This window comes from Gekko japonicus, unplaced genomic scaffold (assembly GCF_001447785.1).
Source record: "Gekko japonicus isolate JY-2015 unplaced genomic scaffold, Gekko_japonicus_V1.1 scaffold2791, whole genome shotgun sequence".
Classification (NCBI taxonomy): Eukaryota; Metazoa; Chordata; class Lepidosauria; order Squamata; family Gekkonidae; genus Gekko; species Gekko japonicus.
This window is the reverse complement of record NW_015170973.1, coordinates 162,574-178,744: the sequence shown is the minus strand read 5'-3', so window position 1 is coordinate 178,744 and position 16,171 is coordinate 162,574. Positions and strand designations below refer to the sequence as shown.

At 43.7% G+C, this 16,171-nt stretch overlaps 1 protein-coding gene across 1 annotated transcript in view; it reads left to right on the top strand.

The window, feature by feature from the left end:
* The first annotated feature begins 12,078 nt into the window (after positions 1-12,078).
* LOC107116930 (sodium channel protein type 8 subunit alpha-like) overlaps positions 12,079-16,171 on the top strand; it is a 110,086-nt gene continuing 105,993 nt past the window's right edge. Inside the window, 1 exon segment of the mRNA XM_015418956.1 lies at positions 12,079-12,354. Coding sequence (XP_015274442.1) covers positions 12,079-12,354 — 276 coding nt within the window.

The following is a 16,171-nucleotide window of genomic DNA, read 5'->3' as shown; positions in this document are numbered from 1 at the left end:
CGGGCTCCCCGAGCAAACCAAGGGAAGGGAAGGTGGCGGAGCAGCTGGAGACATTGAGCCTCAGCTCCACAAGTAATGAGCACTTGAGCCCCGCCCCAGCAGCCCTCAGGCTGGAGCCCTCAGCCCTCAGGCTGGAGCCCTCAGGCAGCCCCAGCACCTGGAGCAGTCTTGGGAGGCGGATTGGCAAAAAGCAGATTGGCAAAAAGCAAAACCAAAAGCGCAGGAACTCGAGAGAACTCCAGGAATAGAGCCGGTTCCTCTTCCACAGCCCAAAATGCGACCCACAAACCCTGAGCTTGCTTTTTCTCATTTGCGAGTCTGGCCTCCGCACTCCTTTAACGAGGCAGCCCTGAAGCTTGGGGCGGCGGGAGTTTCTTTGCATATATTTCATTGTATCTAAAGAAGAGTGTTTGTGCACAAAAAAGCTCATCTGTTGATCTTAAAGGTGCCACTGGACTCAAGCCAGGATTTAGTTTGCTGAAAAGTATTTGTTGTACATAGTGTTTCAGATTTTGTTGCAAAGTTTGTTGCAGCCTAGTGTGCTAAAAAACTGGGGCCGGCCCTGAGAGGAGGCCAGGGGGTGGGGACATGTAGCAAGCCCCTACAGATTTTACCCCTGAGCACTCTGTAACGCTAATTCAGATTCATCCCAGCTGCATGTATGCAGGACCAGCCCTAGATCCAGTGGTGCCCCAGGCAAGTCCTTCCCCTTCCAATAGTTCCAACTTTTGAACACCTTTTTAAAAATTGTGTGTGTGTTACCCTCACAACAACCCTGTGGGGTAGGTTAGGTAGAGAAGGGGAGATTTGGCCCGGGGTCACTCAGCCAGCAGAGTGAGAATACAAACCTGGGTCTCCCCACATCAATCTGCAACTCTGACCACTGTGCAGTGCTGCCTCTACTGATCTGTAATGTTCCAGAGGTGTTGTAATGTAATACTCAGTTTCTCAAATGAGTGTATGCCTGTCTGTTGGTCCACTTAGGAGTCTTGATCCTGGTTGTGTGGTGGGCTAGTTGTGGCAAATGGTAGGGAAGCTCAGTATTTCTGTATACAGTTGTAGGGGCTTTATTGCAGTGTGGTATGGCCTGATATTATGTTCTTATTCCAGTATGGGGTGTGTGTGGGGCAATGGAAGCTGAGTGATAGGGTCTCTCCAAGTGATTGCCAGAAGTGAGATGCGTCCTGGTCTTGTGTCTTACAGATAATCTTACAAATAGTCCTTTGCATTTATATCATGCTTTCAACTTTAAAAGGATCATAATGCTGATTGTGTGAACTTAGGCAAATCACAAGAGGTAGAGCAGGAAGGGTTGCATCAGTGCTTAGTTCTTGTGGCCCTTTCTTACACGTCCAGGGAAATGCTGATCACCACTTTGGGGCCAGGAAGCAATTTTTCTCCAGGCGAGTTTGGCCCCAGTGATCCTGGAGGTTTTTTTAAATCATATTCTGGGCATGGAAAGGGGTCACTGGGGTGTATGGGGGGTATTGGTGAATTTCCTGCATTTTGCAGGGGGTTGGACTAGATGACCCTGGAGGTCCCTTCCCACTCTATGAGTCTATGATTCTATAATTCACCCAAGCTGGCTGTGGACACACCAGCACCTCAGGCAGAAGCGCCTGAGATCCTCCCCCTCTCCCTTTCCTTTGCCCAACTTGGAGGTGAAGGGAAGGGAGAGGGGGGGGAAATGGATCCCAGGTGCTTTTGCCTGTCAGAGGGGCTGGTGCACAATTCCGGAGATGTCAGGGGGTGTGGCATATGCTAATAAGTTATGCTAATGAGCTCCTGCAGCTCTTTTTCTACAAAATGCCTGTACATACACAAGTGAATGAGAGTTAGAAACTGCAGTATGTAATAAAGGGATGGCTCTGCCAAAGCCTCACCTGCTGGTCACACAAGGTAACAACCACAAAATATCCCGTGAAATAACTATGTTCAAGGTCTGCTACTACTCAAGGTTTTTACAAAGGCGTATGTTTAACACAATGCATAAATCAAAAACAATACATGAAATAAACGTCCCAGTTAGCTTATGACATTTAACACTAAGGCTTTGAAAAATACACAAAAAGCCTTCCCAGTCAGACCAATGAATAGGCTATACACAGTCCATAGATACACTGTGGTCTTCTTATTTTTTCTCAGTTGCCAACTTTCAGGTCTGCAAGGAGGCTGTAACAGGCTGGCTGACTTCTCTTGTCAGCCACGAGAGTTTTGACTATGTTTCTTCTTCAGAGCCAAATTCTTATGGAACCGTACTGTTTAAACATTCTTCTTTCTCCCAAATGGGCGAAGTCAGCAAGCCTGTTACAGCCTCCTTACAGACCTGGACATAGTTATTTCCTGGGATATTTTGTGGTTGTTTCACTGAGTGCAGTATCTCCGTGGTCCCGCTGTATTTATGGTCACACAAGGTAAGCAGGAGTTAAAGAGTCCTTTGCCTCCATCTCTGTTTTTGCAGAAGCGAGCCAGTGGCTCACATCTGAAGCACTGGTAACTGAAACCTCTCATGTGAAGACAGCCTCTTTCTTGGCTCTGGTGAGAGAAATAAGCCTTTTTTTTCAAAATAAGGGGGAGGTCCTTGGATCAAGATCAAATAACTAAGCTTTGGGCTAATTACTGATCCCTCCATTATGCTATACTGGTGCTGCATTTTCCCTGTTAGCAGTGAAGGCAACAATACTAACCAACTCAGGCTGCAATCCTAAAAACACTTTCCAGGGAGGTTGAATAGAATGGGACTTACTTCTGAGTAGACTGGTTTAGGATTGCGCATTCAAAAACCTTCTGGTTGAAAGATATAAATATTATTTATAAATAAATAAATAAATGCTCTTTATTTCCTTTTCTGTTTCTGACCCAGAACAGGTATTTTTCACAAAGCCCTGCACCGAGATGAATTTTGACTGTTTTATGTAAATTACAATAATTAATTCTGTCTATAGTATTTCGACATTTTTACTAAAGCTTTTTTAATTCAGTTTTTAATGAACCCCCTCCAGAGGGCTTTATGCAGGTTTAAAATAATTCTATCTAAAAAAATTAAATAGCCATTTAGAATATTACAGTAATGTATAGAAGTCAGCCATTAGAAGCCTTCCCAAACAACGGTTTAAAGCACTTCTGGAAAGTGTTAAGGCTCGAACTCTGGTGAGACTGTAGAGGAAGGGAATTCCAAAGCTGTAGAACAGTCACCAAGTGCACTAGCGTACTTTTGTGGTACAGACTTGGTACAATCCACTAGGATGTTCTCCTGAGCAGATCACTTCAGAAGGGGCAGAAGACACACAAAAGTTCTTTTATACCGCTCTGCTTCATTCCTACTGGGCTCATGCAGGAGGTGTTTTCTGGTAGATTCTGCCATTGGAGCATGAATTTGGGAGTATTTTGCAGTATCCTTCAAAACTACTGTGGCTCAGTTGAAACATAACATGAGACCATGATTTCATTAAACTTTGATTAGTGTGCCTAACTGAGTCGAGGCCACTCTGCTGGTTAATTAGGGTCCTTCAAACCAGGATCTGAAACCATAGTTTGAATAACTAAACCAAAGTTAGTCTTAACAGTGGTTACGTGCAGTGTATGAATGAAGATATGCTGACTTAACCCTGGCTGGTTTCTTAGCACTGCTTTTTCTCATACCTGAATATAGAAATGCCTGGCCAGAGCAAAGGTGGTGAAACCACCATTTATTAAGGCAAACAAGGATCTGGGTGGTCATCTGTAAGCCAAATCCTGTTTTCATAAGCTAACCATGGTTTTGGATCTGAACTGAGCCAATGAAAACTTCACTCTCAAATAGGGTTGCCAGTCTCCAGGTCCCAGTGGGGGTTCTCCCAGTTTTCGGGACTTCAGCCCACCACCGACCAGTTGGCTGACAGGGAAAAGCCTGCCCCCAAACAGCCATGTCCCTGTGTGACATCCCCAATGCAATGATGTCATCCGGAAGTAGTCATCATGTCGGGGACATTGCATGGGATGCTCTGGTTTGAGGGCAAACCTCTATGGTAAATTTGGCCTAAAACCATAGAGTTTTGCCCTCAAACCAGAGCATCGCTGTGCATCGCTGCCAACACAATGACATCACTTCCAGGTGACATCATTGCACTGGGGACGTCCTGGAATGCCCTCCAAATCCCCCTGCCGGCAAGGGGACCTGGCAGCTCTACTCTCAAAGTTAGAGATGGCCCAACTCATGAAAGGTTCTATAGGTACATGCTTATGTTATACCTAAACAGCATGGGAGCTGCTTCCCTGTGTCTTTTTACCATGTGACAACTGAACAGTACAGAATTCCACCACCACACAGAAAACATGAAAATATGTAATGGATACAGCAGTTTGCTGACTGGAATGCATCAGTTAGATTTTTCTGCTACTTTTCAAGAATCAAATAGCCAATTACACTCTCTGTTTTCAGGCATAATTTCAACAGGAAGCATTTTTTTGTTACTGTGTATCATGTGGTTATATTTGATGCATGGGTGCAAAAGTTGACTCTGCAATTTTCCTCTAGTTTTGATGGAGATGAGAACTTAACGTTGGTTTGAGAGCTGTTTGTGTAGCTCTGCCAAAAAAAGGTTGTTGATAGACGCAGTGTCAGTGCACAGAAGGGTTGCCAACCTCCCAGATTTACAGGTGGTCTCCAGACTACACAGATCAGTTCCCCTGGGGGAAATGGCTGCTTTGGAAAGTGGACTCTATAGCATTATACCCTGCGGAGGTTCCTCTCCTCCCCAGCCTCCACCCTTCCCAGACTTCAACATAAAATCTCCAGAGATTTCCCAATCCAGAGTTGGCAGCCCTTCTATTCTACTTGCATATCAGAATCCTGAACTGTTCAGCTTCCATTTTGAAAACGTTTTTAATTCTCAAATGGAAATCTAAATACAGTGGTGTTACATCTGCATAAGTATAGGAACTATGTTACAGCACACATCAGATGCAGGTAAATCTGAGTAGAGTTTTATTGGTAGTACAGAATATTGCCAAGTGGCCTGTGGGGGAAAATCCTGTCCGTTTACTAGAGGCTCTAAAGGATGTTATTTACCAGGCAATGATGTTTACCTCCACGCCATGAAAATGTTAAATAGCCCTTTTGTACACATGCCTTTCTTCAAGAGACAGGACATTTTCTTTCTCCAGGTCAGCTGGCAACCCTAAGTAGTATATAATGTCTCAGGAATCTTTGTGCAATGTTGACAACTGATCACTGGATTAATCTACACACCCTCATGTCCTGTGAGATGCTGAGCATCTGGGGTAATGAACTTGATTATATTTTTGCTAACATGGCCTTGGATAAATCTCTGTGTCTTTTTCAACTATAGTGGGTACTGAGTTGCTGTGCTGGCTTTATAAGGTCACAGGTGAGAATTCATCAAGGGATGTTAGGTGGGTAAAATATGCCTCCGTTGATGGCTAAAATATATCCACCATTTGCCTTATTGAAATGGTTAAACCAGACTTTGCGCAGAAGTGATCTTTAGGGTGCCTCATGCTCAGGTTGCCAAACAAATTAAAAACTTCCCAGTTGGTTAATCATTTGCCTTTAAACTGACAAATTAATTGAAACACATGTACATGTAGGGTTTAAGAATGGCAGAGTCTCATCTAGAAAACTGGGTTTGATTCCCCACTCCTCCACATGAAGCCAGATTGGTGACCTTGGGCCAATCACAGTCCTCTCAGAACTCTCTCAGCCCCACCTACCTCACAAAGTGCCTGTTGTGGGGAGAGGAAGGCAAGGTAATTGTAAGCTGCTTTGAGACTCCTTAGAGTGGAGAAAAGTGAGGTATAAAAAACTACTCTCCTTATTTCATTATTTATTTATTTAAGTAATCTTCTATCCCAACCTCTCCCACAAGCGGGCTCAGGGCGGCTCACAATATATAAAAATACAATAAAATAGGAATAAACATATACTCAAAGCCAAATTTAACACAATCAGAACAAGATGGCAACTAAGACAAAAACAACAACTCCAGAGCAGTCTTTTATTGTCTTTTGTAGTAAAATGCCAGAACCAGAAGAGTCTCAAAAAGGAACATGTGTCTTCACAGTCTTGCTGATACAAAACTAGCTGTTCAGCTAATTAGCAAAAGGTCTGATTCCTGAGTGATGGTTTCTGCCTTATTCAAGATGAATCTGGTGGTGCAACGCATCCTAAGGTCTGCTGTTATCCCTGTTTACAGCCCTATATACAACCCTTCTTTTTAGGAATTAGAACATTTTTTTCCCAATTCAATTGTAAACTTCTCACCAAGGTTATGTGTCAGTGGGTGTCAGTGAGCAGTGCTGCTCAGAGAAGGAGGCAAAGCAGGCTGGACAACCTAGTGAAGGTGATGACTGACTGACTCCATACCGGAATAGCTGCCTCATAATGATCTGGCCCCGTAGGGGGTTCATTGGCTTCAAGGAATGCATTGAGTCATCATTTCTTGCTCAAGAGGTCCTTGCAGTTCAGTTTTATACTGTAAGGTGTGTGTGTGTGTGATTGGATTATTTAGTTTCCAAGGCTTGTGATTTACTGCTGTTTAATGCAAGCATCTATGTTTCGTTTTTGTGTCTGATGTGCAGCAATGTCATTCTTCCTGCATCTGAAACCTTCTGCCTGTCCAGTAGCGAGAGTGCTCCCTTAAGTACTAAAAGCCCATAGTCCTCTGTTGTATTTCAGTCTGCAGTGCTGCAGTGCCGTTGCATCAGTGCACAGCTTCTAGAATTCCACTCCCCTTCCTCCTTCAGGGTGGAAAGCTCAAACTGGCAGCTCTCATGCAAGGAAATCACAGGGCATTCTACTTCGTCTTTCCCTTGCAAAGGTGTTGGTCTGCAATGGGGTGGGGCGTCTTTGTGTGTGTGTGTGTGTTGCACACATAGAAGAATTATATGCAGACAAACTCTGTGTGTGTTTTTTCTGACTCACGCTTATTATTCGGTCTGAGAGCACGTCATCCTTGGTTGGCGCCCTCTTTGTTGAGGACACTGTGCAATCCCTGATGAATGCAAACCAAACTTATTTCTGCCCTTCAGTTGAATCTGTGGTATTATTTTTTTCCTTTATACTTGTAAAAATATTTAAACAGTAACTCCCTTTTGTATTGTATATTTTTCTTACTTATATTGGAGGCCAACTGTATTTAGGGATGGATTTTTGCAATATATTCAGTTTGCTGGGGGGAAAACCGAGTTTTGGCCTTGTCCTATATAGAGCCTTATTGGAGTCAAAAGTAGGGGTTGCCAACTGACTGGGGGGAAACAGCCTGACCAGCTCTTGTGCCTTGTACAGCATCTTGATCACCAAAATGAGGCAGGGAAGCTTTCCAGGGCACTGAGAGGAGCATTATAACTTGGACATATTTGCTGCTCAGGTTGCTGTTAAAGTCATAGGAGCAGAGGTTAGGGTTGCCAGATGGTTTCAACAAAAATTCTGGATGCACTTGATAAAATGTTTTGACCAAGATATATACACATGATGAAAAAGGGAAATGCCCCATCCTTTTAATGGAGGCTTATGTGTGAAAATGAGTCCCTGAAGCTTTTAATGGTATGGAGGTAAATAAGGCCCTATTAACCTTCTATCGAAGGGACAAGACATTTTTCTCCAGGCAACTGACAACCCTAAACAGGATCTATCCAGTCCTAATCTGACACTCTAAGCGGTACTATAACACAATTCTCTCCCCTCCCCCATTAAATACATACAGGGATTTCTGGGTTTTCAATGGTTGTAGAGCAGGTAGAAATTCAACAAAGCCAGTAATAGGTTACATTTCCCATTTTAAAGCTTCTGAAAAGAAAGAGAGTTTCTCATCATATTATGGTCACCAGGGGACAAGTAATACAATTCAAACATATATTTAAACGTTGCACATGTTTTGCCATAGCTGCTGATTCAAGTCAGATTCTCCCAATTGCCCCTCCCCCCCAGATGTATTCAGCCTGCACAGAGAATAACACAGCACCAATACCTGTGCTAAGATCTTTCTACACAGCATGCATGGAAAATTAGCATGCCAGGGGAAAGACTCAGCTAGAGCTCTTCTCGCTGACATCTAGTTTTCTGTGTGCAGAAGAGTTTCATTGTTTCATTTTATTTATTTACTTCATTTATACTCCACTATTCTCTCCAAGGAGGACCAAAAGTGGCTTACATCATTCTCTACTCCTCCATTTTAGCCTCACAACAGCCCTGCAAGTTGGTTAGGCTGACAGTGTGTGATTGGCTCACAATCATCCAGCAAGATTCCATGGTAGAATGATGATCTGAATCTGATTCCCCCATATCCTAGCCTACATTCTAACCAATACACCACATTGGCTGTCTTTATTTGTTGTTTCTTTTTGGATATCAAAGGAGTGGTCCATTTTGAATCTGAAAGTTTACCATATCTGTGAGAACTAGGCCAGAGAGTACTATGACATGTTAAAGCCTAAGAAATCTTTTGTAGTTTTGTAGTTACACATCTCTACATTTTAAAAAAGACCAGTATGTTCCAAGTAGCTAGGGTTCCCTGATTCCTAGCTACTTGCAACATACTTGTATACTTCATGTCATTTTGAATCTTGCCAGAGCTGGGTTGAGCTCCATCACTAAAGAAAAACAGCCTGATGAAGCCCTAAGAAACGGCAAAGCAACCTAAGCGTGCCATCGCCACTCCTTTGGTTCGCATTACAGCTAGTCCTGAACTCATGCCGTCTATTGCATGCTTTCTTCTGGAAACTCTTCTCTGCACCATGAGCTGGTGACCACATCAATCTGAAAAGACACTTGTACTTTCAAGGACTATTAGGTCACTATTCAATTGGTGCAGTTGTCATTTATGCATGGTGGCAAAACTATTTGTTATGTTTATTAATCTTGGTTGTAAGCAGAACTGTATAAGAAGACAGTAGTCTCTAGTGTGATTTGTACAGCACGACAGATTGTGTTTATTTGTTTGTATAACTGCATTAGCTGTATTTCCATTTTTGTGTATTTGCCCACCTGGATACTGGCAACACTACCTGTGGGGTAGGTTAGGTTGAGTGTGTGTGACTGGCCCACGGTCACCCAGCAAGTTTCCATGGCAGAGTAGGGATTTGAACTTAGTTCTCCTAGATCCTAGGGGCAGACGGGCAGCTAATCCCGCCATTAGCCTGGCTCTAATTTGATCCTGATCTTTTTAATCCGTCGTTGCACGACCAGACAGCCCCCCCAGTGAACCGTCTTACCGTGCGCTGCCTCCACTGTGGATTGTCTAGATGGCATCCACTGAATGAGGCACGCGCGGTGGCTTTTTTAAAAAAAACAAAAGTTTGCACGTGCACATCGGCATGATATCGCAGCCTTGTTTCTACGCATGCACAGAATCAAGATTTCTTTAAACATGGAGCCGTTCGGGATGGTTTGACATCAGACCATCCCAAACGGGCGCCATTTTTTAATTGCACGCTGGAATGATCAGATGGGGGAAAGTCCGCGATTGGCCTGTCGAGAACGGAAAACTCCAGGTTTTAACTAGTACCTTTTTAGTACGGCTCCAAAGTGCGGCAAAATGGTATGCTCATGGAAGACAGACATTTCCCAGATGTTGATGTCTGGACATTACATTTAAATCCATGAGGCACTTGTGCCTCACACGGATCTAAAGAGCAGTCTGATTGGACTCCTTGTCTGACATTCCAACCACTACACCTCACTGGCTTTATTGTCTTCTGCTTAGACTGCTTCTTAAACTGAGCCAGTATGGTGGGTGATTAATGTGTCAGGCTAGGGTTGTTTCCAGCTGTTATTTTGCCCTGCAACCCAAGCTGCAGCCATTTTTATTTTGACTTCTGCACAGCACATTGTCTTGCTTCTACCAACTTTTGAGTTTTCCCTGGCTCTGCCACAGGTTTCCATAAAGCTTTTCTGGTAGATCTTTCCTGAAGATCATACTGGAAGGGGTATGTGGAAGGGGAAGCTGTCCACACCTCCCCACCTACATCCTGCACTATTTTCCCTTTCACTTATCATTTCTCTTCCCCCATCTCTGGAAGGTCTTTGCTGATTTTTTTAAAAAGTGTTATTGGTAGTAGGTATATCTGAGATCTCAGAATGGTCTTCCCTGGCACAAAAAGCGATCCAACATTAAACAACCCTGTGGGATACAAATGGAATGTGAACAAATTTGGTAGAGAGTTGGTGGCATCTCATTAAGGATGTTGCTGAGCCAGGCTCTTTCATTTTCCTTTTCAAAAATACGTACCTCCTGCCACCATTTTTTATCTGTGATTGGCTTGAAGAATAGGGAGAATCAGTGAGATATAGTCATCCATTGATATAACCTCTACAGGAAGGCTAGATAAAGCTCTTTTGTGAGTGGTGGTGTTCTCTACCTGAAAGACGGGACTTAAAATGTACAGGAGGAAACAAATTCCCCATGAAATTAGTGTGGATGGAAATACTAGGTCTGCAAAGAAGCTTGTAAGAGTAACTCTGTGTAGGATGGCACTGTTACTGCTTGTAGTGCACTACCACCGTGATCTCACACTAACGATCAAATGTATGCCCAAATTGCAACAACTAGGACATTTCTTGACATGATAGTTATACCCTAGAACAGTTAGTCATGGAGCTGACTAATGGAGAAGTGACCTTGAGTTTGATTCTAATTGGAACCTGGGATCTGGTGTAGGAGGTGACAGCATGAGTTCTGTAAAAGAAAGTCATTATGTCATCAACCTGTTAGTGTTATTTGAGAATGTCAAGGGTGACCCATTATACTTAGACTTCCAAAAAGCATTTGATGAGAGGGTTCACCAAAGGCTTTTGAATAAGCTTTTTGGGCGAGCTTAAAAGGCATGAGATATGTGTCTTTTCATGGGTAGGTAACTGGTTAAAAAGGGGGAGCAGAGAGTGGTTATAAATGCACAGTTTTTGTGGGAAAGGGAAATGGACATTGGGGTCTCCCAGGGATCTGTTTTGGGACCAGTACTATTTAAGTGATTCATAAATGAACTGGAACTGGCAGGTGAACTGTGATGCAGCACACTTTCGGATAGTTCATGATGTTGTTCAGATTGTTGAGGATGTTGAAAACAGAAGGGGGCTGTGAGGTACTCCAGAGGGGCCTCTCTCAATTGGGTGAATTATTATTGCTATGGAATAATTTGGCCAATGAAATTCAGTGTCAGCAAATGCGAAGTGATGCACACTGAGGCTGAATGTCCTAATTTCAGATGTACATTGATGGAGTCTGAGCTGATGATGACAGATCAAGAAAAAGGCTTTGGGGTTGTGCTGGGTAGCCTGCTGAAAATGTTGACTAAATGGCCAGTGGTTTCACAAAGCAAATTCCACACGAGTGGTCATCTGGAAAGTAACTCAGAATAAAGCTGCCAATATAGTAATAGCCATATACAGGTCCTTGGTGCAGCCTCATTTGGAATACTGTATAAGGCTTTGGTTGTTGCCTCTTAAAAATGCTATTGAAGCATGGGGAAAGGTGCAGGAAAGGACAATGGAAAGGACCGCAGACTTGGGGTGCCTGCCCTATGAGGCAAGGTTAAAGCAATCTGGGGCTTTTTAGTTTAGGGAAAAAGGCAACTGAAGGGCAACATGATAGTGGTCCACAAATGTATGCATAATGTAGAGAAAGTGGATAGAGAGAAATTTTCATCCTTCTCATAGAAACACAAGAACTGTGGGTCATCCTACCAACCTGTTTAGCACTAGATTCAAGACAGACAAAAGAAAGGATTACTACACACCATGAGTATTTGACTTGTGAAACTCACTGCGATGGCCACTGGCTTAGATGGATTTAAAAAGGGACTCAACAGATGTATGGAAGATTGATCTATTGTTGGTGATTAACCATAGCCAAGTGTAGCTGTCAGAGGGTGGGAAGAAGTCAGCAAGCGAGGGCTGCTGTCTGCAGACTCTGCTTGTGAGCATCCCCATGGCTGACTAGCTGCTGCCGGGGACACAATGCTGGACTAGATGGACCCTTGGTCTTATCCTTGTGCTCTGAAGTGATTTCTTTCCTGTTCTCTTCCATGCAGAGCTGACCTGTCCTTGGCACAACATAACTAAAGAAGTTTCTGCAGGATGAAAAGATGGCAGCACGGCTGCTTGCACCACCAGGCCCTGATAGTTTTAGACCTTTCACTCCGGAGTCTCTGGCTAACATCGACAAGCGCATTGAAGAAGAAAAGAAGAAGAAACGTCCTAAACAAGACAGCAGCCATAGAGATGACGATGAAGAGAGCAAACCAAAACCAAACAGTGACCTGGAGGCGGGGAAGAATTTGCCTTTCATCTATGGGGACATCCCGAAAGGCTTGGTTGCTGTACCACTGGAGGACTTTGACCCTTACTATATGACACAGAAAGTGAGTCAGCAAGACCCGGCTATTTAAAACACGGTCCTTTTATCCTCAAAGGAATTACAGGTTTGGTGGTTGGAGTCTCCTTTGTGTGTCCAGCTGCATATGAAAGGAAACAAAAGTGACATTATTGAAGGGCTTTTAAAATATGGATTTTGCCTTTTGGTTGTATGTTCATTTTTTTCAGTATAAAGAAATGCAACTGATGGTTTGCTGGATAAACTGATAGCATTGCAAAATGGACACATAGCTTGCTCCATAGTTTAAACCATTTTGCAAGGCAGTAGATCTAGTGTGGAGGTAGGAAAAGTCTGAGACCGAACTGACGAATAATGTTGAGAACAGGGACAACTTCCTTTTGCAGGAAACATAATCAGTCCATCTCACCCAGGAAGGAGAAATGGGATGGTGGTGTTGAGTCAGTTCACACACATGTTCTCTGTCCAAAGAACCTGTGGTGTTGAGAAAGATGTTAAATGCAGACATGATGAAGTGGCTGCCTGAATGCCCACTATAACTCCAGGGCCATATTTATAGCACCACTTCAGATGCTTTACAAACATCATTTGATCTGGATGGGTGATGGAACACTTTGTCAGCCACTTCACCAACTTAGGATACCATCTGGACTGACCAAACAAGGTTCTAATGAAGTTATATAATTAGATTCCCTTGCAAACAGCCTTAAACTTTGTCATATTTTGTGGGAAATGAATGATACACCTTGAAGAATCGAGATATGATTTAACTTTTTTGATCTGTTTTTAAAAGCTCTGTAATAATCATAGGATCATAGTAAGACCATTTTCACACCCATCTACAGTATTGGTAGCAGGCTGTTTCCAGCCCATGGGTTGGGACTAGAGAGACAGACCCCCCCAGTGGGGGTGGGGATCCCCTGCTGCCAGGCCCCACCTCTCTGACACAGATCAGCTGGCTGGTGGGGGGGAATTGCCCCCCAAACAAGGGAGGAACACACAACATTTCAGTGACGTGCCTACATGACTTCAACGTGACCCAGAAGTGATGTAGGCACATTGGGGACATCAGGACGACACTCTGGTTTGGGGGCAAAAACTCAATGGTAGAAGTTAATAATACCATAGAGTTTTTGCCCAAAAACCAGAGCATTGCCCCAATGTCCCCGACATGCCTATGTCACTTCCAAGTCACACTGGAAGTCATGTGGGCATGTTGCTGAAATGTGTAAAGAAACTCCTAGCTCCAAGTAAGCTCACCCCGCACCCTCCACCAGCTGCCCAGAGGGACCCTAGTGGTTGGTGGAGTTCCACCAGGCCCTCTGGAGCAATCATCTTCAACCTTTCCAGAACCAGGACCTATCTTTAACCTCAGGAAGCCACATAACATCTCAGTCATTTGAAATAAAGAGGAGCCAGAGCCTCTGAACTGCTTGTATTAAAAATGAAATCTCTCCATGGCTGAGTGAACTTGTCTCACCATTAAGAGGCAGAAGGTATGGTGCCATTCTCTCTACTTATGCACAATAGTAGCAAGTCCTTCCAAAAAGCAGCAAAAAAATGACAGTTCTATAGCAGCTCATGACCTAGCAGGTGGGGCTCTGAGGGTCCCAAAGCATGGGTTGAAGACAATTTCTATAAAGCTACCCTATTTTGTCATCATTTGACAGGACCCGCTGCTAGTGCAAATGCATAGAGAACAAGGTTACCTTAGCTCCTGCTTCTCTTTAAACCCATGCTGAAATGAGTAGCCATATAGTGAGAGAAGATAACTCGGTGGTGGAGAGGATTCCTCCAGGATTCTGACCTTTGGCTTGTGTCTCTCTACAGTATGTCTGGTGTTCAGTTTGTGCTTCCTGTCCCTGGGTCTCTTAGTTTCCTTTCCACAGTCCTGGCCTTGACACTGTTGGTGTCATAATTATAGAGCCCTCTCTTCTGTCACATGACTCTAATGTCATGAGCTAGTAGCTGAGGGAGTCTGGGACCTGGAAAGGTTGGAGAGCACCACAAATGAAGGTGATTATATGATAATAGCCAACAGTGTGTGCAGAACTCTGCATATAATGAGGCACGTCCCTGCAAATGCAAAAAAGCCATACTAGCAGTGATGTGCTCAACTTCAGGGCACACAAAGTTCTGAATGTGCTTTGAGCTATCACAATACATACTCTGCTTATGGCACTCACAGTTTATAGTCAGTGCAAGCAGCAGCTCATCTATGGAAGCTGGTCATGAAAACAGGCTCAACAAATGATACAAGTGGGCTTTTCATATTATTTCATGGGATGCTGAGGGGTGATATCAGAATGCCACTTTGTGATAGTAACCATGAGTGCAGAATGGAAGGGGCTGATGCTTATTATCGCTAGTTCAACTGCTTCAGAGTGAAAAACATGGAATTATGTGTACGTGGAGTCAGTCAGACACCAAAACCCACCAGGTTTTTGTCTGGCAACAGTCCCAAATGCCTCAGCCTAGCAAACGTAACTGGCTAAACGAAAAGGATGGATTATGGCTAAGCAGGCTCACATTGCGTTTTATGCACATTTCTGATAGCTAGTGTTGATTGTGGGAACTGATCATTTACCACTGGCTGACAGTAAGGAACTGTTGGTAAGGATTACCTTTGGCTTGTGTTGGTCTCAGGTGTTACAGAACAAGGTCTGATAAAATAAGACAGTCATGTTATAGGAGGAGAAGGAGAACTGTTGAGATTACTGAGAACAGATCATGGATCTTGGTGGCCCAGTCACCAGTCCAAGAAACAGTTTAGAGGGGAGAAGCAGTGGGCAAGCAGGTTACCTAATTCTTCCCCTTCACGCACTTACTTTTCTCTGTAATACGGCAAACATGGGGGGATTTTGCGGAGGGGGAAGCATGCAGTTGAACGATGAACACAAAAAGGCTTAAAGCACAGCCTACCATCCACTTCCCCCCCTACCAACTGGGCTTCCAGCTACTCCTTTGCAACCAGATAACAGTAACTTGAGCTTCTGGATGTCTTATTGTGGCAACACTTTTGGTGAATAGATGGGCCAGACTAGATGTGATATGGGAAATCCAACATTAGGATTTCCCGTGCTTTATTTTGATTGGAAGCAAATTCATGGGCTTGCTAGTTTTGTTTGGTTACACTGTGTGTAACCTGTATTTAACCTTTGCCTTCTGCAACCATTCCCACATCTGACAATGCAATCCTATGCAGAGCTACTCTGGTCTATACTTGTTGAAATGAATGGGTTTAGGCTAGATTAAGTCTGTGTAGGATTGCCCTGTCAGTTTCCCCCCCTCCGCCAACCTGCTGTCAGCTCCTTGTGAGGGGGGGGGATTGTACAGTTTTGCAGGCAAATTTAGATCAGGAACTTATCAGGGATCCCCCTATATCACATCTTGTTTGGCCCTGAATCTCAGTTCAGAATGGGAGAAGTAATGATAAGAGAGGGCATCGAGTGCAGCAGTGTACAAATGAAAGCAATGAAAGATGGGTAGAAATTGGTGCCAGTTGCAAAGGCACGAACCAAACATACGTGACATCTGCTTTCATGCTAACAAAAGTCTTCAATTTATTTTGTTTTGTTTTGTTTTTGCACTTGCAATGTTGATCCTTGCAAGGATGCCTCAAGATGTTGCAAAGAATCTATTTGAATGTGAAAGCATTTCTTAGACATAAGTGATTTTTAAAGGAAATTTTGAGGGGGTTTTCTTTGAATTTTGTTCTTTCTTCTGGTCTCCAGCTGTGCCATCTTTAGCCTGACCTGGATAGCCCAGGCTAGCCCTCATCAAATCTCAGAAGTTAAGCAGGGTGGGCCCTGGTATGGGAGATCTCCAAGGAATACCAGTGTTGT